The sequence below is a fragment of the Budorcas taxicolor genome, chromosome 5, assembly GCF_023091745.1.
Source record: "Budorcas taxicolor isolate Tak-1 chromosome 5, Takin1.1, whole genome shotgun sequence".
NCBI classification, from domain to species: domain Eukaryota; kingdom Metazoa; phylum Chordata; class Mammalia; order Artiodactyla; family Bovidae; genus Budorcas; species Budorcas taxicolor.
Window position 1 is genome coordinate 54,242,366 of NC_068914.1, and position 26,033 is coordinate 54,268,398.

Below are 26,033 nucleotides of genomic sequence, written 5' to 3' on the forward strand. Positions count from 1 at the left end.
GTTACTAATTTTTTACATTTCTTACAGCTTTTAAAAAAACAACTGGTCACTTAAAAGGCGCTTCCCAGATGGCACAGTGGTAAAGAATCCGCCCGCCAATGCAGGAGATGTGGGTTCAATCCCTGGGTAGGGAAGATCCTCTGGAGTAGGAAATGGCAATCCATTCCATTATTCTTGCCTGGAGAAATTCCATGGGCAGCAGAGCCTGGCAGGCTATAGTCCATGGGATTGCAAAGAGTCAGACATAACTGAGCACACAGTCACTTAAAACATATCTCAAGTTTTACAGTATTTTCTGTACAATTCGTCTGGTACAACTGATAAAATTATGAACTCAGACATACTTGACCAAACTACTCCATGCTCAAGTCCAAGATATGTAAACAATCAGATTTAAGTCTATTTCAATATAACTAATATTCAAGTTAAGATTCTAACGCAGACCAACACTCAGGCTTATTGCTTATTGGCCAGATTTGAAAACTATTTTTATTAGATTATACATTTTGTAGCTAAATGTTATTTCACAGTGACTCTGGTAACCAAATTTCATTGCTTAACAACCAAATGTTCCTCAAATCAGACAGACTACATTAGCGTCAGCAGAGACTGGGAGGGGTGGCAGCCTGCTTCTCACGTGTATTCAAAACTGATATGTACAGACAGGAGTTTAAAGCCATCTTTACGCCCTGACAAAAAGACAAAACTAAAATGTTAGACAGAAGGAAAAAAAAATCAACACCTATAGTGCAGTTTAACAGTCCCTTACAATTTTGAAGAGGAAAATGCTTGATGCTTCTACGTGTTAATACACAATTCTATACAAATATAACTACAGGCCTCTATATTTCAGGGACCACAAAGACTTCCAAGCTAACAGTGATAACTTTACAATTACTATAACTGTTAAAAAGTTGACAATTTTAGTCTAAACGTGGGGGCGGGGGAGAAGAAACACTTTCAGTATCACTGAAACTGCTTATAAAAAATACAAATGTTAAGACTATACTGGTCTTTAAAGTTTCAAAGATGATGGAATTAGACCTTTAATAACTCCAAAGTCTATTATACTACTGATTTAAAATATACTTTTCCTGAAATAATCTTCCTTGCAATGGGATGGTTTATATTACAAAGGAAAGGGGAAAGATCTATGTAGAGCTTAGGAAATGTTGGCAAAGCAAATTGGTTTATGTAAGTTTAAATAAAACATTCTGCTTCATTCAAGCTTACAATGCTCAATAAGGAAATCCCACAAACATTGTCTTTACAGGTGCAATGGGAGATCACAATTTGTAAAGTATGAACAAATATAAAAGCACATGTGAAATAAGATCAGACAAACACTGGCCCAGTAGAATATAGTAAAATAATACTCAAATTATTCAAATTTATTTGAGCCCCCAGTAAAACTATGGTATACCGCATTAAATGACTTTCAGGACTAAATTAAAATACCTATACTGGTTGGTGTACACAATGTATTGACACTAAGGATACAAAGTTGAAGATGAATGAAGAATGGAATATCTGTAAGGTATAACTGATAAAATAACTTAAAGGTGAAAATAAGAAAACCGAACATAATGTACATACGGCAGGGGAACTTGGCCTGGTATGAGAAATCAGAGCCTGAGCAGAACGCCGAGAGGCGGACGGAGCAGCAAAGGGAAGTCAGGCTACCAGGCCTGAGGAGAGGTCAGAAAGGGAGCCCCATGAAGGGATACTGAGAGCCCTAAACAGAGTGTGAGGGCATGACGGCCGTCCACAGAGGAGGGTGGCCCAAAATGGGGGCTTTGCCCATAAGGGTAAAGAAGGTATTCCCTCGAAGAGGCGGCCTGGCATGGAGAATTCACAGCCTGTGCAGGGTGTGGAGAGGATCTCTGTAGGGAATGAGCAGGGGAGATGTGCTAGAGCCCCAATAAACGGGATGAAGAGAGCATCCACAGAGTGGTAGCCTGGGCTGGGTGGGTCAAAACCCAACCAGGTTGACAAGGCATCCCCAGACAGGAGTAATCCAGCATGACGCCTCAGTCTGCGCAGGGCAAAGACAGACCTGAGGGAGGAGCCGCCCTCATGGGACGGCAGGAGCAAAGCAAGGTGAGCAGGGGGTCCACAGGGGGCGTGACCTGCTATGAGGAGTCAGAATCAAGCAGGGTCAAGAGGGTACAGTACTCTGCAGCCTCACAAGGGAACGGCCAAGCCTGAAGAAAGGGAAGAGTGTTCATGCAGAAGGTGAAGCCAATGTGTGATGTCAGAACCCACATGAAGTGAGGAGGGGATCAACGTGTGGAAGGAGTCACAATGGGCGAGAGGTTACATACAGGAGAACTGAATAAATAAGAAAACATATCAAGATAATGTGAAACAGGTTACCCAATGTCAGAAAAGGGAGTTACGGATACTAGACTAAGCCTTGCGATATCAGATTACAATTAGCCATACTGGTATAAATTAGTTTCAATATCTACATAAATAGATGTAGCTAGCTAGATAGGTAAGTAAGCGGCAAACAGGTATGTGTGTGCAAATAGACACACAAAGTAGGTCTGTACATAGAGAGGGACTAGGAACGGTGACACCTCAACAACATGAACACAACTACAGCCCAGATCTTGGCTTCATAGTATCATTTTCAATAAAAGGGATCAGGGCTCCTTAGAGGCACAGCTGCTTTCAGGGCTGGAGTAAGAAAGCTCCAGATGAGTCTGCAATACCTTATTACACCAGAAAACAACGAAGTATTCGAAGAAAGATGGAGATGCAGCAAACAATACAAAAGGTTACAGGGGCTCCGATAATGTGAGTGTTAAAATAAACAGTGATGGTGGTGTGGTAGCGCAAACTCGGAGACAGTGAAAGACAGGGAAGCCTGGTGTGCTGCAGTTCATGGGGCTGCAAGGAGTCAGACACGACTTAGCAACTGAACAACAAGGTACAATAATGACCCTCAAAGATGTTCACATCTAGGTTACACAGCAAAGGGAAATTAAGGTTGCTAATCAATCACCTTAAATAGGGAGATTATACTGCGTTATCTAATGGGCTCACTGTAATCATAATGGTCACTCAAAGTAGAAGAAAGAGGCAGAAAGTCAGAGGAGATAGAGCAAAGCAGAAAAGTCACAATTTTGACTTTGAAGAAGGAAGAGGGACAAGGAATTCAGGTAGCTGCTAAGAGCTGGAAGAGGCAAGGAAATGGATTCTCTCCTATAGCATCCAAAAAGGAATGCAGTCCTGATTTTATCCTTTGATTTCGGTCCACAATTTTACCGGTCCAATGAGACTGCCAACTTAAAAACTGCAAGTTGATAAATCTGTGTTGTTTTAAGATACCAGATTTGTGGCAATCAAGCTAATACAGATTATAACAAGGTAAAACCCATCAGATAAAATGGGGAGTAGCGAGCTAGAGAGATACAGACATAACTAGATAGACCAATGGATGCAGACAGTAGAGAGTCTGACAGAGACGAAGGAGTCTACAGGCTCGGAGAGCTCAGCCGCAAACACGCATGGAGCAGCGGCAGGGGGCCTGGCAAACGTCGCCCAATCACACGATCAAAGTGGTCAGCAGCAGCAATGCGACAAATTAAACCCATGTGTCACCGGATAGACCACACACTGAGAAAAGCATAGCGTCAATTCTGTGAAAATACACAGCAGGAATCTAATCAGAAGTAAATATTAGATATGTCATACGACAAAAATAAATGACCTATAATCTTTAAACGTGTTAAGATTAAGAAAGCTAAGGAAAGACGGATCAAACGGAAGGCCACTAAGGAGATACAGCAACTAAACAGAATGTGTGATTCTGAACTAGACCCTTTGCTATAATTTAGGCTATAACTGGGACAACTGGTGAAACTTGATGGTATCTGAATAAACTAGATGGTAAAAAAAAAATGTGTCAATGTCAATTTTAATTTTCTATCTTGAAGAGCTATGTTGCAGTTATGCAGGAGATCTTTTTTGCAGAAAACACACAGGGAAGTATTGGGTATAATAAAGCATCAAGTTAGCAACTTACTCTCAAACATTTTCAGGGGAGAAAAAAAAAATTCTCTACACAGTACTTGTAACTTTTCAGTTAGCCTGAGAATGTTTTAAAAGGAAAATCAATAAATGAATCAAAGAAAGAAGTAAAATAAAATTCATAAATGCTCATTCGTAAAATGCTCTTGATTACATAAACTGATAAACTTTTCTTTATAAGTAATTTAGGCAATATGTTGATAAATTTTTAATCTTAAATATGCATTATAGGGAATTCCCTGGGGGTCCCTTGTGGCTCAGCTGGTAAAGAATCCACCTGCAATGTGGGAGACCTGGGTTCGATCCCTGGGATGGGAAGATCCTCTGGAGAAAGGAAAGGCTGCCCGCTCCAGTATTCTGGCCTGGAGGATCCCATGGACTGCGTAGGCCATGGTGTCACAGAGTCAGACATGACTGAGCAAGTTCCACTTTCACCGGTGGTCCAGCAATTACGATTTTGTGCTTCCACTGCAGGAAGAACCAGTTCAATCCCCAGTGGGGAACTGAGATCCCGCAAGTCATGAGGGATAGCTAATAAATAATTTTTAAAAACTGTTCTGACCCAATAAGCTTATCTCTGGTAATCTGGCCAAAGAAAATAATTCAAAACAAGTTCAATTTATACAGATGTTACTTTCAGTAGTACTTATAATAGTAAAAATGTTTAACCACTGAGGAATCCTATTAATGGGAAATTTGTGTCAACTACTATTCACATTAAAAAAGAAAATTCTATGCCAATGAAAATAATATATAAAGAGATTTGAATAACATGAAAAAATGTTCATGCTCTAACACCGACAAAGAGAATTTTGGCAATATCATCAAAATTACAAACATGTATTCCTTTTCACTCAGAAATTCCAGTGCTAGGGTTTTATTCTACTGATTTATACATACATATACAAAAGACTGTAAGTTTCTTACATATTGAAAGGTTTTTACCACTACATTGTTTGCAGCATCAAAAACTTACATGTTTCAACTAAATGATGAAGTCAGAAAAATTATGATACATCTATAAAACAGAATATTCTGTGGTTACAAAAAAGATAATAAGGAAGCTCTTTATGTACTATCGCAGAAGTCTCTCTACAATATTAAATGAAAAGAACAAGCTGCAAGAATGCGCCTAAAATTAGGAATATGTATATTATACACACACACACAAACATAAACTTGTTTCTGGACTGCCTTGAGACGAATGTACAAGAAAAGAAAGCACTGCTGCTGCTGCTGTTGCTAAGTCGCTTCAGTCGTGTCCGACTCTGTGCGACCCCACAGACGGCAGCCCATCAGGCTCTCACGTCCCTGGGATTCTCCAGGCAAGAACACTGGGTTGGGTTGCCGTTTCCTTCTCCAAAAGAAAGCACTAGTTGCCTCCAAAGAAGGTAACCCGGTAGCTGAGAGAGACTTTTTACCATTTTTTCCTTTCTATGCTTTTTGCATTTTTTAGCATGTGACAATATGTTTCCTTTTAAATTAATTAAGCCTAATGTTTAAAATTTAATACAATTTTATTATAAAAATACATAAAGGTACTTTCCTGTCTTTCACATTTTCCATTAATCCTGTATTATTTAATCAGATTTAATATATTACTTTAAAAACTGACAGGATTAGGCATGACTACCTAGGAAAAAACATGGTTAAAATGTGTAGAATCATAGGTAAAAATGAAAGAAAAAAATTTAAAGGCTCATATTTTATTACTACTACTTCATATTATTTGAAAAAAGCCAAAGAGAAACTTAAAATACTCTAACCTTTCATAAAGCATACTATTACCCCAAATCCATGTTCCCATTTCATTCATTTCAAAAAATCTGTTTCACTGAATGGCTAAGATTCGCATGTGCCCTGTGTACTCAGCTGTGTGGGACTCTTCGTGACCCCATGGACTGTAGCCTGCCAGGCTCTTCTGCCCATGGGATTTCCCAGGTAAGAATCCTAGAATGGGTTGCCATTTCCTCCTCCAGGGGATCTTCCTGACCCAGGGATGGAACCCGTGTCTCTTGTGTCTCCTGCACTGTAGGTGGATTCTTGGCCACTACATAGATACCACTATATGGCTACCACATAGATAATACTAAGAAACAGTCTTTCTCCCTGGTCTGTTCAAAAAAAAAGAAAGCCTTAAAACAACCAACGAAGACTTCCTTGGTGGTCCAGTGGTTAAGAATCTGCCTGCCAATACAGGGGACATGGGTTCAATCCCTGGCCCAGGAAGATTCCACAGGCTGCAGGACAACCAAGTCCATCCACCACAACCACTGAGGCCTGGGGGCCCCAGGCCAGTGCGCTACATCAAGAGAAGCCTCCACAATGCGAAGCCCCTGCCCCGCAACTGGAGAGGAGCCTCCACCTGCCACCACTGGAGAAAGCCCTCATGCAGCCATAAATACATATTTTTTTAATGCCAATATTTTCTATTTATTGTTTTTAAAGTTGGAATTATAAATAAAATCTATCCTATCTTAGAGTAACAGAATATATGAGTTTAGGTAGTAATTCAGAGAGAGGCCAGCTACATAGACAGAAGAGTTCTTGTTCCCATTCCCACTTCAGTGTGGCAGTCTGCAATCCACCGGAGACTCTCTGCTTCTCTTTCACCCTAAGCACACAGACTGAAAAATAGATACTTAAAACCACGATCACCAGTGAGTCACATCCTAATTGCTAATGAAACAAATCAAAATGAGAGAAACGAAGGGTAGATCTAGGAAGAGACTAGTAAAGCAATAGGAAAGAAGTTAAACTGCAAGAGATCAGATCAGTTGACACTTCTCCGTATCTGGGTTTAAACCCGGGAATAAGCTAAACAAACACTAAGCTCCCCAGCTTCGAAAGGGTAAGGACTTCATTCAACAGAAATAAATCAGCTCTCTTTCCAAAAGCTGCTGCCTGATGTTAAGTGACATGAAAAGAACTGAAACCAGGTCTCGATTCTTAATCTAAGTGCTATACTGTCTCTATCCTAACAAATTAAGCCTATTTCTTCACCTGGAATATGTACAGGTTTCATTTCAACTTTGTTGTGACACACAAAGGATACAAAGATAGTTTAATATAATAGGGCACTTCTCCTAGTAGCAGCAACTGCGATACAGGGCAACAGACAAACCTGTGTTACTCTACCATTCACCACCTCAGTATCTGCCTCGAAGAGAAGAGGAAAGAGAAATTTTGCATTCATATCCAAACCACTTCAAAACATTTTGCCTCTTTCAGCTAAATGCCTTCTATTATAACCCTGCAAGTTAATAGACAACCTTATATTTCATCTTCTTTCATCAATAAACAGGGAGATCCATGTACTGCTTGGAAATCTCCTTTAAAGTGGTATCATAATAAAATACATTTAAAAAAATCAAATGCTGAAAAGACAACACGGCAGCTTAACATCTCAAAATAGCGTCAAATTAATTTAAGATTAAATATACACAGATCATTCCCAAATGATAGTTTGTATGGAATGATTCTGCAGAGCAATCTGCTTTAAACTGAGGCACTCCAATGCCAACATCTTCCAATTCTCTGTGCCACAAGAAACCAAGATAACAGCTAATTTGAAACTGACCTAAATTTTCTTTTAAAAAGTATAACTACACAGAAACATTGATGTATCTGGCAATTCACAATACTACATATTGTGTTTTATTATGTTCAATCATTTCACTTAGTAGAAACTTGTTATTCAACTCTACTTGCTATGTAATTCTAAAGTAAATATCAGCTAAAAACAGAACTGTCTGCTAAACCTTACTTCTTTAAGAGCAAAAGAACTAATTACTTTTCCTGGTTATTTTCACAATGGATACTGTTTAAACCTGCTTGGTTAATCAGTAAATATTCATTGATCAGGGTCTAAGGACCAAATACTGCTTACATCAAAAGGTATTTAGACATAAGGAAAATACATACTTAAATTCATTTAAAGTACTTCAGTGGAGCTGATGCAATTAAAATAAAATTGGAAAAATTATTACCAGTAACTTAAAAAAACTATTGTTAAAATAGCTAGTGACATTCTAGAATTTCTAAATACTCACTTGTAGCAGGTAAGAACTTCCCGGATCTAACAAGCTTACAGCCTCATTTTGCATTGTGTTCTGTTGTGTAATCGCATCTTCTCGTTTCCGCTCTTTCTGCCCAGCTTCGTCATCTTCATATTCATCTAAGCACTGAAAGAAAGAACAGTTTTCATTTTATTTCTATATAATATTAATAAAATGTTTTAATAGTACGTGAAGATAAATTTGATAACAAATAGAAATACGGAGCATTCAGAAACTACTTTACACAATAAAAGTGTTCTTTTCAACAACAGGTGCATTTAATTCCTATAAACTAAATTATCTGCTTAAAAGCCAAACCTCCACATGCACACCCCTGGCAACATCTTTTCTCGAGGCTATCACAACTAGTGACAGGGTTTGCCTAAAGCTAGGGTTCATTTACGCTCTATCACTCTATCTTCAAGTAAATGGACTGTGTACCTTAAAGCACTTTTTGGAGGGTAATACAAGATACACCACACAGACACAGAATGTAGAATCTAATGGGAAGATGTGTACGCATGTGTGTAGGGGCACAGATAACTCAACAATAGTGGCCCTTTTTCTACCTTGGTAGTACCTATGAGTATTTTCACGTCAAGAGTAAATCTTCAACAAAAGACTGTGTAGAACTTGTAACTTTAAAAATGAGTTTAATTTGGAATTGCAAATACAGAAAAAGAATTTCAGATGATGGGAAGAGCATATGAGAAAGCTTGCATGAAAAAGCACTGTTTAAATAACTGAATCAACACCTGCATTATCAACCTCCAAGCTTGGTACATGGGGGGAGAAAAAAACCACAAACAGAAAACAAAACTCTATCCATTACACCCAATGTGAAATGGTGGTCATCTAATCCTTGTAACTGAACACATTCTTAACCAATACAGTGCCTCTGTGTGTTCTATAAGAAACAAAAAATAAATAATCTCTCTGCAGGCACTCTGAGATATACCAATGGCAGGACGGCAGGAAAGGCAATAGGATTTACACAATGTACACAGAGAAAGACTGAAGCCACTGTGCAAAGCAGGGGTCACTAGAGCTTACGGTATAGGAGGACACAGAAACTCAGCGGCACATTCACAGACACAGGGGCCATGGGGCGGCTATGGAAGAAGCATCTGCTGAGATGCAGTCTTAAATCAAGACGTTATGGAGAGAAAGCTGGGGGACAGAATGGAAGGGATGAATTAAAGAAACAGGTAGGTTGAGATTCCAGAAAATGCTCAGGGTCCCTCTTGTAATGCAACTAAGTGTGTACAGGTGTCACCTGGCCCTCATCTCCTCACCCTGTAGCAACTGGGGCTTAGGTAACTGGTACAAGAAATAGGATAAGATTGTGGCTGCTGCTATTGCTGTAACAAACTGTTTTTGTTCTGACCCAGGAGACTAGTGTCTTCTACCAGGATCCATGAGCCCATAGGAGGCTAACTCGTTAGCCTGTTAGAGGCTAAGATCTCGGATCCTTTAAAGTTCTTGACAGAGGCGAGTAATGGAAAGGCATATGCTCTGTTCACAACGAAATACAGATAATAAATAGCCTTAGAAGTCTGCACTTTTTGTTATATAACATGGAAAGATGTTCTAGTGATACAATTCCCTGGAATATAAATAAAACATGATCAAGACTGACTTGGGGCAGGAACTTGTACCAGCAATTCAGAGTTCTGATTAATAGGGGCAGGGACCAACAGTGGAAAGACTAGTTAAACAACACAGTAGGCAATGTGGTCCTATGAAAAATGATGTATTTGGGAATTCCCTGTAGATCCAGTGGATAAGACTCAGTGCTTTCACTTCTGGGACCCACATTCAACCCCTGGTTGGGGAACTAAGATCCCACAAGCCATGCAGCAGGGGCAAAACAAACAAACAAACAAACAAAACAAAGATATATCTGAGGTAGGAAACAGACTCAATAAAAGAAATCTAGCAAAGGGTACCTAAGTTTAAGAAATTAGTACTGATTAGAAGAAGAATCTCTCTTAGAACTTTTAAAAAGACTTTTTCAAACCAAGAAATAAATGTTTTATGCCAAAGTAACAACAAAATTTAAAAGCAAAGCCATAGTTAAGACATTGATGTCCACTATCAGCACTGACCTGCCTCTTGAGAAACCTATATGCAGGTCAGGAAGCAACAGTTAGAACTGGACATGGAACAACAGACTTGGTTCCAAATAGGAAAAGGAGTACGTCAAGGCTGTATATTGTCACCCTGCTTATTTAACTTCTTTGCAGAGTGCATCATGAGAAACGCTGGGATGGATGAAGCACAAGCTGGAATCAAGACTGCCGGGAGAAATATCAATAACCTCAGATATGTAGACGACACCACCCTTATGGCAAAGTGAAGAGGAACTAAAGAGCTTCTTGATGAAAGTGAAAGAGGAGAGTGAAAAAGTTGGCTTAAAGCTCAACATTCAGAAAATGAAGATCATGGCATCTGCTCCCATCACTTCATGGCAAACAGATGGGGAACCAGTGGAAATACTGTCAGACTTTATTTGGGGGGCTCCAAAATCACTGCAGATGGTGACTGCAGCCATGAAATTAAAAGATGCTTACTCCTTGGAAGAAAAGTTATGACCAACCTAGATAGCATATTCAAAAGCAGAGACATTACTTTGCCAACAAAGGTCCATCTAGTCAAGGCTATGGTTTTTCCAGTGGTCATGTATGGATGTGAGAGTTGGACTGGGAAGAAGGCTGAGCGCCGAAGAATTGATGCTTTTGAACTGTGGTGTTGGAGAAGACTCTTGAGAGTCCCTTGGACTGCAAGGAGATCCAACCAGTCCATTCTGAAGGAGATCAGGCCTGGGATTGCTTTGGAAGGAATGATGCTAAAGCGAAAACTCCAGTCCTTTGGCCACCTCATGCAAAGAGTTGACTCATTGGAAAAGACTCTGATGCTGGGAGGGATTGGGGGCAGGAGGAGAAGGGGACGACAGAGGGTGAGATGGCCGGATGGCATCACTGATTCGATGGATGTGAGTCTGAGTGAACTCCGGGAGTTGGTGATGGACAGGGAGGCCTGGCGTGCTGCAGTTCATGGGGTCGCAAAGAGTAGGACACGACTGAGCGACTGAACTAAACTGATCAACACAGATGTTAGCATCACTCTGGAAGTGCTATCTGATAAAACCGGGGAAGAGGAATAAGAGATTTTAGCATTAGAAATAAATTTTCATCATTTCAAGTGTATGAAAACTGATGATAAAAACGCTAGAAAAGAGAAAGGAGTACAGAAATTCCTCAATAGATAGTACCAAGAGGTCAATAGAGGCTTCCCAGGGGGAGCTAGTGGTAAAGAACCTGCCTGCCAATGCAGGCAATGCAAGAGATACAGGTTCAATCCCTGGGTCAGGAAGATCCCTGGAGAAGGAAATGGCAACCCACTCCAGTATTCTTGCCCGGAAAATTCCACGGACAGAGGAGCCTGGAAGGTTACAGTTTATGGGGTCACAAAGAGTCAGACACAACTAAGTAACTAACACTTTCACTTCACAAAGAAAGAAATGTTAGTGGAGGTATTAAAATGAGTTCTATGTTAGATTAAAAAATTGGAAGAATTTGGAATCTGAGAGACCAAGATTCAAATTCCAGGTTGGTCACTTAAAATAGTAATAAACATCTACTAATAACTGAGTATCATCTAGGTGTGTAGACCACTGTTAAGCACTGACAGCTAGTATTTCAAACACAAGTAATTTTCACAAAAATCACAGGAGGTGTGTACTACTTTATATAAGAAGAATGTGAGGATTAGAATTAAGTAAGAGGCTGAAGGACACAAAATTGTTGAGGGGTGCAGTCAGAACTCTAGCCCAAGCCATTTAAAGACAAACCACAAACTCAATTTTCCAACTACCATGTATAACCTATTTATCACTCATGAAATCCATTTAGTGCACCATAACCCAGAGTTCAAATGAAGAAAAAAGAGAGAAAATATCAGTGAGCACTTTTTCAGTGGAACTCTGGTTTCATATTACTTGTGACGGTCTTAGGTCACCGTGCAGGACACAGAATTACTGGAAGTTACAGGACAAATGGAGTAGCTAAGAGCTAACTATTGTTGTAGCTGGATAACAGTTCTATAAAGATTCATCTACTCTAGTTCTGTATATGTTAACGTTTTTACCTTTTTTTTTTTTTCTTTTTTTCATTTTAAAGGGACTTCTAGGAATTCTATCAGGTCTCATTGCCATGTTTATTTCAGTCACTGACAGCAGACCAAACTTCCCCAGGTCTCACCCCAACACTGGCACAGACTCTTGTCTCCATACTGCCTGGTATATTCCTTAATCTGACCCAGTCCTTTGTCCCTCCTCTCCCTTCTAAATTATTTCTTAGTGCCCTCTGGAATTTCTGCTGATTAACATTTTGCTTTTCTTAGCTACAGAATGAAACCTAGTTGGCTCCTTGAAAAAGACCTTTCTCCAGTAAGTTGCACTCAACTTGCAGCTATTTGTTTTTGAAGTTCTTTCATACCTTTGGGCCTGGTGAAAGGATTCCCTGTTCTTTTGACTGTCTCTGGCCAATGATTCTTATTCAGTCAATACCACTCCCTAAGAAGCAGGCAATTTTGTGGAGGAATTGCTGCTCATGTTGATAATTTAAAAATATATATTACTTGTTTATGGATCAGATGCATGAAATGGATATCTTGCATAATTGAAAAATTTATAATTTGAAAAATTAGTCCCTCTAAGAAAGAACTGACTCACATTCCATCCAAATGTAGACTGTAATACTGAACAGTCATGCAGAAGAAAAATCTGTGTAATTTAGTCAGTTCAGTTACTCAGCCATGTCCAACTCTTTGTGACACCATGGACTGCAGCACGCCAGGCCTCCCTGTCCATCACCAGCTCCCAGAGTTTACTCAAACTCATGTCCATTGAGTCGGTGATGCCATCCAACCATCTCATCCTCTGTCGTCCCTTCTCCTCCTGCCTTCAGTCTTTCCCAGCATCAGGGTCTTTTCCAATGAGTCAGCATTTCACATCAGGTGGTCAAACTTTTGGAGTTTCAGCTTTAGCATCAGTCCTTCCAATAAATGCGCAGGACTGATTTCCTTTAGGATGGACTAGTTGGATCTCCTTGCAGTCCAGGGGACTCTCAAGAGTTTTCTCCAATACCACAGTTCAAAAGTATCAACTCTTTGGTGCTCAGCTTTCTTCATAGTCCAACTCTCACATCCATACATGACTACTGGAAAAACCACAGCTGTGAAACTTAGACGGGCCTTTGTCGGCAAAGTAATGTCTATGCTTTTTAATATGCTGCCTACGTTGGTCATAGCTTTTCTTCCAAGGAGCGTTTTTTAATTTCATGGCTGCAGTCACCATCTTCAGTGATCTTGGAGCACAAAAATTACCTGAGCCTAAACACATTTTATGGGGGTCGGGGGGAGGGTGTTGTGGGTAGAGGTTTCAGGATTTTAAAATACATATGGATTTTTCTCCAACAAGATAACTAACAGAGAATAAGATATTTCATTTTTGTTAATAATAATAATATTTTTTTAAGTTGCTCAACATTTTGGAAAATGTCACTGGCAGCAAAGCTATTTGTGGTATTTGACTCACTAATAAAGCACACTTTTATCAGTCCAAAAAAAGGTTTTTAAAATATCAAACATTTAATAAATTCAAAGACCAAAATAACTAAAGAGGACCCATTTCACGATAGCTTTTCACTACCAATTTTAAAAAGGAGATTCCCACAGAGAAAAAAGTAACCAACATATCATTTGCCTACTTTAAACACAATATACATTAAATTATTTTTTCTTTCTTCACAATAACCTTTTTAAATGCTTCTAGTATATGGAGAGGGGCTTCCCAGGCGACACTAATGGTAAAGAACCTGCTGACCAGTGGAGGAGACAGAAGAGATGCAGGTTTGATCCCTGGTCAGCGGGGTCTCCTAGAGAAGGGCATGGCAACCTACTCCAGTATTCTTGCCTGGAGAATCCCAGGGACAGAGGAGCCTGGAGGTTACAGTCCACATGGTCACAAGTGTCTGACATGACTGAAGCGACTTGGTGTGCTTGCATATATGGAGAAGAGATATATTCAACAGAGCTTTGTACTTACATCAATTAGAATTCTTGGACAGTAAAGGTATACCTAAACACAACAATCATCACTCAGAGCTATTATTTTTCTGAAACTATGCACATTCAGCTAAAGAAAGTACAATTTTTAACAATGTCATATGCATTAAAAATCATTTAATTTTTAATACAATAAGTGCCTAAGCCAAGTTTTGACACTTCCATAATTAGAATAAATTGTGTGGTCTACTATCTAGTTTTTGGAAAACCTAGCTAGAGACTGCTTCACGTTCCTTTTTCTTATTTATTCCCTATCATACATGAGGAGTCTTACAAATGAATTGGACAATTCATTCACCTCCAAACACTAGCTCATAAAATCCATTTAAAAATATTAGTTCCCTTAATTTTCAGAATCCCTCCCCCAAAATGTAATATCATATTTTTCTTTCCAAATGCCTCAGTCTCTGTGATCTATGCACATCTGATCTTGATATAAGGAATCCATACAAATTCTTCAGGTGTTTTAGTTTTTCAGTAAATTTTTGCACAATATAATTGCTTCTCTATAAGATGCTAACACTAGGGAATAGCGGTACATTTTCATCATATGAATCAGAACAAGGAACATGATTAAAACAGAACTAAACACCGAAGTAATCTTAACTGTATCAATGTACAATAAATCATACAAATGTGGCTCTAAAAGCATGCTGATTTCCCTTCGCATTTAAAAGAAAATCAATTAAGCAATCTAAGCAAAGCTTTTAGAAAAAAGAAATAACTACACAGCTCCAGGGGAGGGGAAAAAATTCTGTGTTTGGGATCACACAATTATAAACCATGAATTTGGATAAGTGACTGTGCTCCCCAAAATGAAAGTTACTATGTCCAGGAAAGGTATCAGGAGAGTTAAAGATAGATTTCACTTGCTCTCTTCAGAGAGACCACGCCAATCCTATCAGCACCACTGTTGCTTCATGTGCCTCCCTCTTGGTAAGACACTTTCTTCCATCCTCCATTAGTCCTTTCTCTAGCATAGACTACTCTGTCATACTCAACCTCTGCCTAGCTTTTCCTAGCCTTCCCACTCTGCTCCTAAGTCAAGAAATGGTTAACAAGAGAACCTTTACAGCACAGCAAAAAGGATGCCGAAGTAAGATCAAATTAATATAAGCATTTTTAGGTAAAAAGAACTAAGCAAAATAAATAACTGTGGTTCTCACATTAGGTAGCTGAAAAAGCTCACATGTATCTATAACACAATGATTGTAAACAGCTACAAACAAGCACATGCACACGTAGACACACACGCGCACACACACACACAAACACACACACAGCCTCAAGCTAGAAAAAGTTTGGGAACTAAGTGGGGTAAATTAAAATATATAAATTTTCAAGACTAATAATTAAACATCCTGATTAACTTTGTAAACTAGCAACCAATTTCATCTATCACACTGAATCAGTTATGTTGTCTAACAACTTGGTAACATAAAACATAAGTACTTTGAGTTCATGAATTTAAAAGCTGAATTTGCACCATTAGACTAAAAAAGCAATCTTATTTGTAAAGAACCTAAAAATGTAATACTCTAAAAAACAGAATTTCATTTTCCACAATTTTAAAGTACCTTCCCCACCCACAAATTCTACACTGATACTATCAGACACGACTCAGGCAAGGACAATTCAACCATACTACCTCCTGCTGGGATCCCATCAGATCTCAGGGCTCAGCAGTGTCAAGGTCTTTGAAGAGCAACAACATTTCATGATTAGAGAGGCAGCATTCTCATTTTCAGCAAACTCAACAAATAATAATAAGAGCTTAAAAACTATAGTTACTTTTTAAACAGAAAACGACATTTTTCCTAATCACAAAATTAATGTACATTACAGGAAAACTTTTAAAATAGAGAAAAGAAAATAAAAATCACCCTTTATTTTAAAATAAACAACCATCATCACTTTAATACAAATCACTCTAAGAGAACTCTTTTTTAAACCCATAAATCTATAGTTGTAGGTATCTTGTTTTGAGATTTAGTCATATCATGTGTGCATGCTAAGTCGCTTCAGTCATGTCCAACTCTGCAACCCCACAGACTATAGCCTGCCAGGCTCCTCTGTCCAAGCAATTTTCCCAGGAAGAATACTGGAGTGGGTTGCCATGACCTCCTCCAGGGAATCTTCCTGACCCAGGGATCGAACCGGCGTCTCCTGAGTTGGCAGCGGGATCTTTACCACTAGAGCCACTTGGGAAGCCACCTCTTCATTTTCACAAAAATGTTAGTAGCTGCACAGTATGGTATTAGATTATGAACACAGCATGATTTATTCAATCAGATCTATGTTGTAGGATATATAAGCTAAATAGCCTTTCAAATAAATGTTTGTGCCCCTCTCTAATTTTTATAGCTCTTTAAACATGCTGCCAAATTTTCCTTGAAGAACGTTAAGGTTGTCTCACTGGCCTTCCTAGGTGGCCCAGTGGTAAAGAATCCCCTGCCAATGCTGGAGATGCTAGAGACAAGGGTTGATCCCTGGATCAGGAAGATCTACTGGAGTAGAAAATGGCCACCAGCTTCAGTATTCTTGCCTGGAAAATTCCATGGACAGAGGAGCCTGGCAGACTACAGTCCATGGAGTCACAAAGAGTCGAACACAACTGAACACACCATTTTTATGATTTTTTTAACTCTCACTGAACGTAGTAGGCAAATAATGGTTTCACTGAATTCTAGTTAGCAGGTTCTGTTCTCTTTTTACTGGCTTTATGTAGTTCTTTACATATTTTCACTTTTTTTTTTACTGATACTCTCTCTCAATTTTTATACCGGTTTATTCATTTCTTTAGTATTTCCAAAAGCTCTTCTTACAATAAGATGGAACCCTTATCTAGCATTTTGTCAATTTATTGTTCTAGCTCACCTTTTAATTGTTTAAGTTTTCCTTCTGGGATTTTCTTCCTGTGGTTTTATGTTAATAAAATGTTTTTCCCACTTTAAAGACCTAATAAACACATAGTTTAATTTTTACCATTTTTAAACTTTTTCATCTCATATTTAATTTCTTGTATAGTGAGTCTGGATTCTAATAATTCTTTCTTTATAAGCAAGTGTTCTAGTCACAGGCATGGATAACCCACAGCTGCAGCACTGGCAGGAGGTTGCGTGAGTAACAGTTCTACGTTCACCCTCTGGGGCTCTAAGCAATCCCTAACTCTGCACCACCAATTCAAAATGGCATCTTTGTATCTCTATATATGGCTATGTCTTAGCTTTCTATTATGCTTTACTGATCAATTTATGTTAATGGCCAAATCACATTATTTTTATCACTAAAGTTAATAGGATTAAGGGTTTCCCTGGTGGCTCAGACAGTAAAGAATCTATCTACAATGCTGGAGACCCAGGTTTGATCACTGGGTGGGGAAGATCCCCTAGAGAAGGAAATGGCAACCCACTCCAGTATTCTTGCCTGGGAAATCCCATGGACAAGAGAAGCCTGGCAGACTGCAGTCCTGGGGTCCCAAAGAGTCAGACACGACAGAGCAACTAACACACACTGTCTCTAGCAGTTTCCCTTCAATAATATTCAGTTTCAAAACTGTCTGGCCATTCCCAGATCACAAATTCTTCTGGTAGAATAATTGTTTCAATACATTTGAATTAATGTATAAATTATTTGGAGAAAATCAGACAACATTAATTAGCTGTGTGATCTTATAAAATGGGAGCATAACAGGGTTGTGCAATGAGTTAGAACTAAGGAAATGAAAGTAGATAAGAATTGTGGACAAACACAGCCAACAGCAGTGGAATCTGAATGAACTGAAACAGAAAAGCAGTAAGCAGTAGTAACAAGACACATCTAGATTTCTAGTTCAGGGTATCCTTCTGGCACACAGATAATTTAGAAAGAGAAAAAATGATGAGAAGTTTGGTGCGGAGCATCTAAATATTTTTAGCATATGTAAGAGGAAAGGAAGGACCAAGGGAAAACTCAAAGGCTAAACCTTTTTCTAGTAAAACCGCAAGGGAGGCTCTCAACATGGCTCAAATGCAGATAAGTTAGACAATACAGGCAAACAAAAATTGAAACAGTTCTGACAGAGGGTTCTCTAGCTTCTCTGAGAAGTAACTGTGCTTATCTGCTGACACACATGAGTAAAAGTTTAGGATGAGGTAGTGCGGTATAGGCTTCAAAGTTTAAAATATGTTCAGTTCAGTCACTCAGTCGTGTCCGACTCTTTAGGACCCCATAAACCGCAGCACACCAGGCCTCCCTGTCCATCACGAACTCCCGGAGTCCACCCAAATGTATGTCCATCAAGTCGGTGATGCCATCCAACCATCTCATCCTCTATCGTCCCCTTCTCCTCCTGCCCCCAATCCTTCCCAGCAACAGGGTCTTTTCCAATGAGTCAGCTCTTTGCATGAGGTGGCCTAAGTACTGGAGTTTCAGCTTTAGCATCAGTCCTTCCAATGAACATTCAGGACTGGTCTCCTTTAGGATGGACTGGCTGGATCTCCTTGCAGTCCAACGGACTCTCAAGAGTCTTTTCCAACACCACAGTTCAAAAGCATCAATTCTTCAGCACTCAGCTTTCTTCACAGTCCAACTCTCACATCCATACATGACCACTGGAAACACTGTAGCCTTGACTATATGCTATCTAGGTTGGTCATAACTTTCCTGCCAAGGAGTAAGCATCTTTTAATTTCATGGCTGCAACCACCATCTGCAGTGATTTTGGAGCCCCAAAAGATAAAGTCTGACATTGTTTCCCCTGTTTCCCATCTATTTGCCATGAAGTGATGGGAGCAGATGCCATGATCTTCATTTTCTGAATGTTGGGTAAGCCAACTTTTTCACTCTCCTCTTTCACTTTCATCAAGAGGCTTTTTAGTTCCTCTTCACTTTTTGCCATTAAGGGTGGTGTCATCTGCATATCTGAGGTTATTGATATTTCTCTCAGCAATCTTGATTCCAGCTTGTGCTTCATCCAGCCCAGTGTTTCTCATGATGTACTCTGCATAGAAGTTAAATAAGCAGGGTGACAATATACAGCCTTGATGTACTCCTTTTCCTATTTGGAACCAGTCTGTTGTTCCATGTCCACTTCTAACTGTTGCTTCCTGACCTGCATATAGGTTTCTCAACAGGCAGGTGAGGTGGTCTGGTATTCCTAACTCTTTCAGAATTTTCCACAGTTTATTGTGATCCACACAGTCAAAGGCTCTGGCATAGTCAATAAAGCAGAAATAGATGTTTTTCTGGAACTCTGTTGCTTTTTCCATGATCCAGCTGATGTTGGCAATTTGATCTCTGGTTCCTCTGCCTTTTCTAAAACCAGCTTGAACATCTGGAAATTCACGGTTCACGTATTGCTGAAGCCTGGCTTGGAGAATTTTGAGCATTACTTTACTAGCATGTGAGATGAGTGCAACTATGCGGTAGTCTGAACATTCTTTGGCATTGCCTTTCTTTGGGATTGGAATGAAAACTGACCTTTTCCAGTCCTGTGGCCACTGCTGAGTTTTCCAAATTTGCTGGCATATTGAGTGCAGCACTTTCACAGCATCATCTTTCAGGATTTGAAGTAGCTCAACTGGAATTCCATCACCTCCACTAGCTTTGTTCGTAGTGATGCTTCCTAAGGCCCACTTGACTTCATATTCCAGGATGTCTGGCTCTAGGTGAGTGATCACACCATCGTGATTATCTTGGTCATGAAGATCTTTTTTGAACAGTTCTTCTGTGTATTTTTGCCACCCCTTCTTAATATCTTCTGCTTCTGTTAGGCCCACACTATTTCTGTCCTTTATCGAGCCCATCTTTGCATGAAATATTCCCTCGGTATCTCTAATTTTCTTGAAGAGATCTCTAGTCCTTCCCATTCTGTTGTTTTCCTCTATTTCTTTGCATTGATCGCTGAGGAAGGCTTTCTTATCTCTCCCTGCTGTTCTTGGGAACTCTGCATTCAGATGCTTATATCTTTCCTTTTCTCCTCTGCTTTTCGTTTCTCTTCTTTTCACATATCAGCTGTTACTAATTTAAAGCTTATCACTGCTGCAAGTCCAATTCTACTGTATAAACTTAATTCATAAATATTTTCAGGAGTTGTCTAATTTTTGGAATGAGTAGGGAGGAGGATCTCCACATATCCTTTAACTGTTCAAACAGGTAACTCAGAAGCAAGTCTTATCCAACATATTATTTGTGCAATTATGCTTGAACATAACAACTTCATTAATATCATCTTCTATCAATATCTAACTTTCTCCCACTGGATTTTCCTTTTTAAGTTACCAAACTTAGTAAGAAAGACTCCAGAATCATACTAGTTTTAGGTGAAAATTCTTTCTACAATCTTTATACTATTCACTTTCTTTTATTAACTACAATCCAAGTCTCAACATAACTGTATTTGTCTTAATGATTAGTAATTCCAAGTACTAGCCTTTGGTATTTACAACATAAAAATTCCTCAACATGAGTCACACAAACAACGCTAGGGAAAAAAACTAGTCACGAGAATAAGGAGAGAGACTATCTTCAAAAGGAACTACAAAAAAAAAGAGACAAATATGTAAAGTATATTCTATCTTAAAAGTATCAGTGATGATTCTTAGTAAGTTTAGTGCTCAGGCTGGAGAAACCAACATCACACTCTTAAAGCTCAGTAGTTCAAAAGCTATTGATTATACTCCCAGAGAAGCAATGAGTAATCAAAGAAAACAAACAACCCAAAATACCTATATTTAGCTTTCAATAGATATACACCTTGTCTAAGATTTTCAGCTCACAACATACTTAGTTTAAATGAAAATAATAATAGTGAAACCTCTGAACATTTTTCTTTTTTTATTTTAGAGATACCTTTGAACATTTAGAGTATCCCGGTGGCTAAGATGATAAAGAATCTGCCTGCAATGCAGGAGACCTGAGTTCAATCCCTGGGTTGGGAAGATCCCCTGGAGAAGGGGATGGCAACCCACTCCTCTATTCTTGCCTGAAGAATCCCATGGACAGAGGAGCCTGGCGGGCTACAGCCCATGGGGTCCCAAAGCATCAGACAATGACTAAGCAACTAACACTTTCACATTTTGAACATTTGATTGATGCTTATATTTTAAAAGTAATGTCACTAATGTCAATGCCATAGTTTGTCCTTTTTTTTTTTTAATTAAAAATCACTTTAATTCTGAAACCCAAGCTAGGCAGTAAATTGGCTATGTGTATAAACAGGTTTTAGCAAAGGGTAGAAAGATGGAGATACTCAGTCTAAATGAAATTAGCTAAAGACCCAGGTGGCATATTTACAAACATGTCTTATTTAACATGGGCTTCCCTGGTAGTGTTAGTGGTAAAGAATCCACCTGCCAATGCAAAAGACATGGGTTCAGTCCCTGGAGTAGGAAATGGCAACCTGTTCCAATAGTCTTGCCTGGAAAATTCCATGGACAGAGGAGCCTGGGATGTGCTACACTCCATGGGGTTGCAAAGAGTTGGACACGACTGAGCACACAGCACACCCGTTTAATATACTCTAAAAAATACAGTACAGCTTATTAGAGGTTCCATATTTCTGTACTGGGATTCCCAGGTGGTTCAGCAGTAAAGAATTCACCTACCAATGCAGGCCTGGGTTCGATCCCTAAGTTGGGAAAATACCCTGGAGGAGGAAATGACAATCCATTCAGGTATTCTTGCTTGGGAAATACTATGGACAGAGGAGCCTGGTGAGCTACAAACAGAGGGATTGCACAATGTTGGACATGACTGAGCAACTGAACACATTATCTGATTTAAGCAATCCAGCATTCACAACCTTTCCACAGCTATATCCAATGATGCATGCTAGTCATATGATTATGATTCTTCAACTTCCTAGATGTTTGGGCAATAATATACTTAATTACTCTATGTTTCAGTTTTTTTTTTCATCTTAAAATGGGGATGACAATAATTAAGTCCCATAAAATTTTAAGGATTAAAGGAAATACGTATACAAAAAGCTAAAAACTAGTGATGCACAAAGCAACATTACAACTTAGTAAATGTTTTATTATCGTTATAACAACTCCCATCAAAGAGCACTCAGATGTACAAGTAAACAAGCTGATAATAGTAATAGCTAACTTTTATTGGAGATTTACAATGTACTAGGCACTATTTTAACACTTTATTTGGATGATCACATTTAATCCTCACAGGTACGTACTAGTACGGATTCCTTTGCTCAATGCTGTTTCAACTGAAATCGCTTTCTCCCTTCTCTTCTATGTTAATCCAACCACAAAAATGGTAGGTGCTTTGTATTTACCAAATGAAACCTTGTCTAATTATTTCAAATGTAAAACATCATATTATAAATTCTCAGTTCCTTAATTTTTAACTCATTCTAGTTCTTGATTACATACACTATATATTTATAGCACTGGTGCCTTTTATGTTGCAAATTCTGCCTACTTAATTAGGTCTCAAGGTTTCCAAAGTGCAGAGACCTCATCCAGTATTATTTCTGGATCGTTCAGCTTCTTGTCAGTATACCTATATAATGGGAACATAATGAATATACATGCAAATTCCCTAACAATCTTTCCGAAGACTGTCCTATGGCTTCACTGATGGCTCAGTGGTAAAGAAACTATCTACCAAAGCAGGAGATGCGAATTTGATCCCCAGGTTGGGAAGATCCTCTGGAGAAGGAAATGGCAAACCAAACCAGTATTCTTGCCTGGGAAATCCTATGGATGGAGGAGCCCCGGTGGGCTACAGTCCATGGGGTCACAGAAGAGTTGGACTCAACTTAGCTACTAAACAAGAAAACTGGCCTATAAAAATTTTCAACAATTTTAACAGCATATTTATTCCCTTTTATTCAAAAACATTCCTTTTGCTTAAAAATACATTTTGAAAAATCTGTAATCAGTTTGAAATAACTTCTGATAATCACAGTCACTTTATTATAGATTCTAACAAAAACAGAATTTTCCAAAACTCGCTGTATACAGAATACTGTAAGAAACAGTATGTAAATGCAGTAAAGACATTTCTTCAGCAATGAACAAGCAACACTTTCCTCTTACATAATGAATATGGATCATTCTCAGCGTTAAATCCCTCCTCTTGAAGAATGAAAACTAGTGATTAATAAATTCAGAGGACCCCAAACTAAAACAAGTCTAAAAGGACTGTAGGCAGAAGCCCTGAAACTTTTAAAATAAGTTATCTTACTAGCTTTTGTGAGTATGGGTATTTATAAAAACACTCAGAATTTCCTATAGTCAAACCACCTGTTAAAGTTTTAGGGGGCAGGGAGAAAAAAGATTATTCAATAGAACAGAAGGCAATCTGACACATGATAAGATTTCCCCAATGCAATTTGCTTCTCTGAGAATTCAGAAATATTTGGAAAAACACAATGAAGAATGATTTGTATACATATTCGAACAAAAAAGAATGATAGCACTGAATCTCTGAAAATGAGCAACTGTCCCGGAATCCTCTTTTCTGCTTTTAGAAACAAAGCCACCAAACAACTTCTCTGTTTCCTTCGGCCAGAATTTTCGCCAGTGGTCAGTACTATTAAAAAGCAACTAAATAAGGAAAGGCTAGAGGAAAAAGGATCCTAGAGAAGAATATGTGGGGAGTCATAATTTTGCTACAGGGCCCACACGCACAGCTAAAGCTCTGTACAGATCCTACAGAGACAACGTAGCTTTTTGATGTGGTGTCTATAAAGCTCATTTTCAGTCCTCTTTCTCTTCAGGAGCATTTGTCTAGCCCCATCAGGAAGCTTTACATTTCTGTTTAAATTTCCTTATCCCCTATGCATATCCTCTCATCGCCCAAGTAGTCAATCTGAAAGCAATTTATCATATAAATCATTCATACTAATATATACTTCCATTTTTTAAGAACAGTTTCTCTCACAGAAAAATACAAAGTTTTGTCTATGCAAACAAACTAAAACTGATCTTGAATGTGAGTGAGCACTTAATACAGAGACAGGCATACTACAGGTACTTGAATACTAATAAGCGAATGAGCAACTTCACAAGTAAACTGCCTAATCCGCTTGAGCGCAGCACGCTCCCCCCACCGAGGGTCTCTCCTCAGCACTCCCTTAGTCCTACATCTTTCATGTCTCTCTCATCCCGTGGCCCCAAGACTCAAGGACTCAGGCCTACTTGCTGTACCGTCTTCCTTTATCCCAGGCTTCTACTCATAATATGAGCCAAGTAAGCAACCCAACCTGCATGACCAGGAGATTCCAATTTCTCAAGCTCTTTTATACTCTGGATACACAGATCTTGTGTATGAAGAGGATACAGGAACTAGGAGAGAACTGAGCAGCTGGGAGTATAGGAATGCAGCTTAAAGAAACTCAATCCTGCAATGGTTTGATGGGAAGGGATCCTGGATGAGAAATTATGAGTATATGTGTATGTCCATCTCAGAGTCTGAAGTTAGGGGAACTAATGCAACTGTATTGGCAGTGGCTAGAAAAAGAATCAATAAAAAGGGAACTAAACACTTTAAGTTTTGTTTAATTACCGTATTAGACAAACAGGTTCATTTTGCTTTAACTTTCATTAGACAACAAACTCTATTTCTGTTCTTAATTCTCAAGCATACTGATTACACAAAGTTAGCTGTCATTTTTAAAATGTTTTTAGAGAGAACACTATTCATGCTAACTCAAATATAAAAATGACAAGAACATGACATTTATATAGCAACTATATGCCAGGCACTGTTTGAAGTATTTTTCAGAGCATAAGTCTTTTAATCTAGACAACAACACTATAAGATAGAAACTATTATAATCCTTATTTTACAAATTTGGAAGCAGTTAAGCAACTTGCAGAGGAACCTGGCAGGCTGCAATCCAGAAAGTCACAAAGAATTGGACATGACTGAGCACACATACACTCACAAGCAATTTGCCTCAAGCCACACACCCAACAAGTGAAGGAACTGCTACTTAGACACAGACAAGTTGGCTGCAGAGCCTACGTTCTTATTCACTAGGCCATATTTACTATTCTGTGTGACTGAGCTTGTTCCTTACTTTCACTGTTATAAAAGGGTCTCAAATACAGCAGGTATTTTATACAATGTTTACTAATAGGATTAAGAATGTCTAATGATTTAACCAAGGGAATCTGAGTAACAACTCTTTCCTGAGCATTTTCAGGAATCATAAACATTCATTTATCTGAGATACCAGAGGGTGAATCCAGGGGGCGGGGGCGTGCAGATGATCAGAAAAACATCTCACTGATCCAAAGATGCCACTGATTGAAAACACTGTTGCTGTTGTTCAGTCAGTTGTGTTCGATTTGGGGACCCTATGGACTGTAGAGTTTGCTCAAACTCATCTCCATTGAGTCGGCGATGCCATCTGTCACATCCTCTGGTGCCCCCTTTGCCTCCTGCCTCAATCTTTCCCAGCATCAAGGTCTTTTCCAATGAGTTAGCTCTTCACATCAGGTGGCCAAAGTACTGGAGCTTCAGCTTCAGGATCATTTCTTCCAATGAATATTCAAGACTGATTTATTTCCTTTAGGATTGACTGGTTTGATCTCCTTGCAGGGACTTCTCCAGCACCACAGTTCAAAAGCATCAATTCTTCAGCACTCAGCCTTCTTTATTGGTCCAACTCTCACATCTATACATGACTACCGGGAAAAACCACAGCTCTGACTACACAGACCTTTGTCAGCAAAGTGATGTCTGTTTTTTAATATGCTCTCTAGGTTTGTCATAGCTTTCCACAATGATTTTGGAGCCCAAGAAAATAAAGCCTGTCACTGTTTCCATTGTTTCCCCCTTTATTTGCCATGA

General features: G+C 39.0%; 1 protein-coding gene across 1 annotated transcript in view; it reads right to left on the bottom strand.

Annotated features, from left to right (window-relative positions):
- Positions 1-26,033, bottom strand: part of PAWR (pro-apoptotic WT1 regulator) — a 110,404-nt gene that overhangs the window by 25,957 nt on the left and 58,414 nt on the right. The window contains exon 2 of the mRNA XM_052641173.1: positions 8,091-8,222. Coding sequence (XP_052497133.1) covers positions 8,091-8,222 — 132 coding nt within the window. The remainder of the gene's footprint in view (positions 1-8,090; positions 8,223-26,033) is intronic.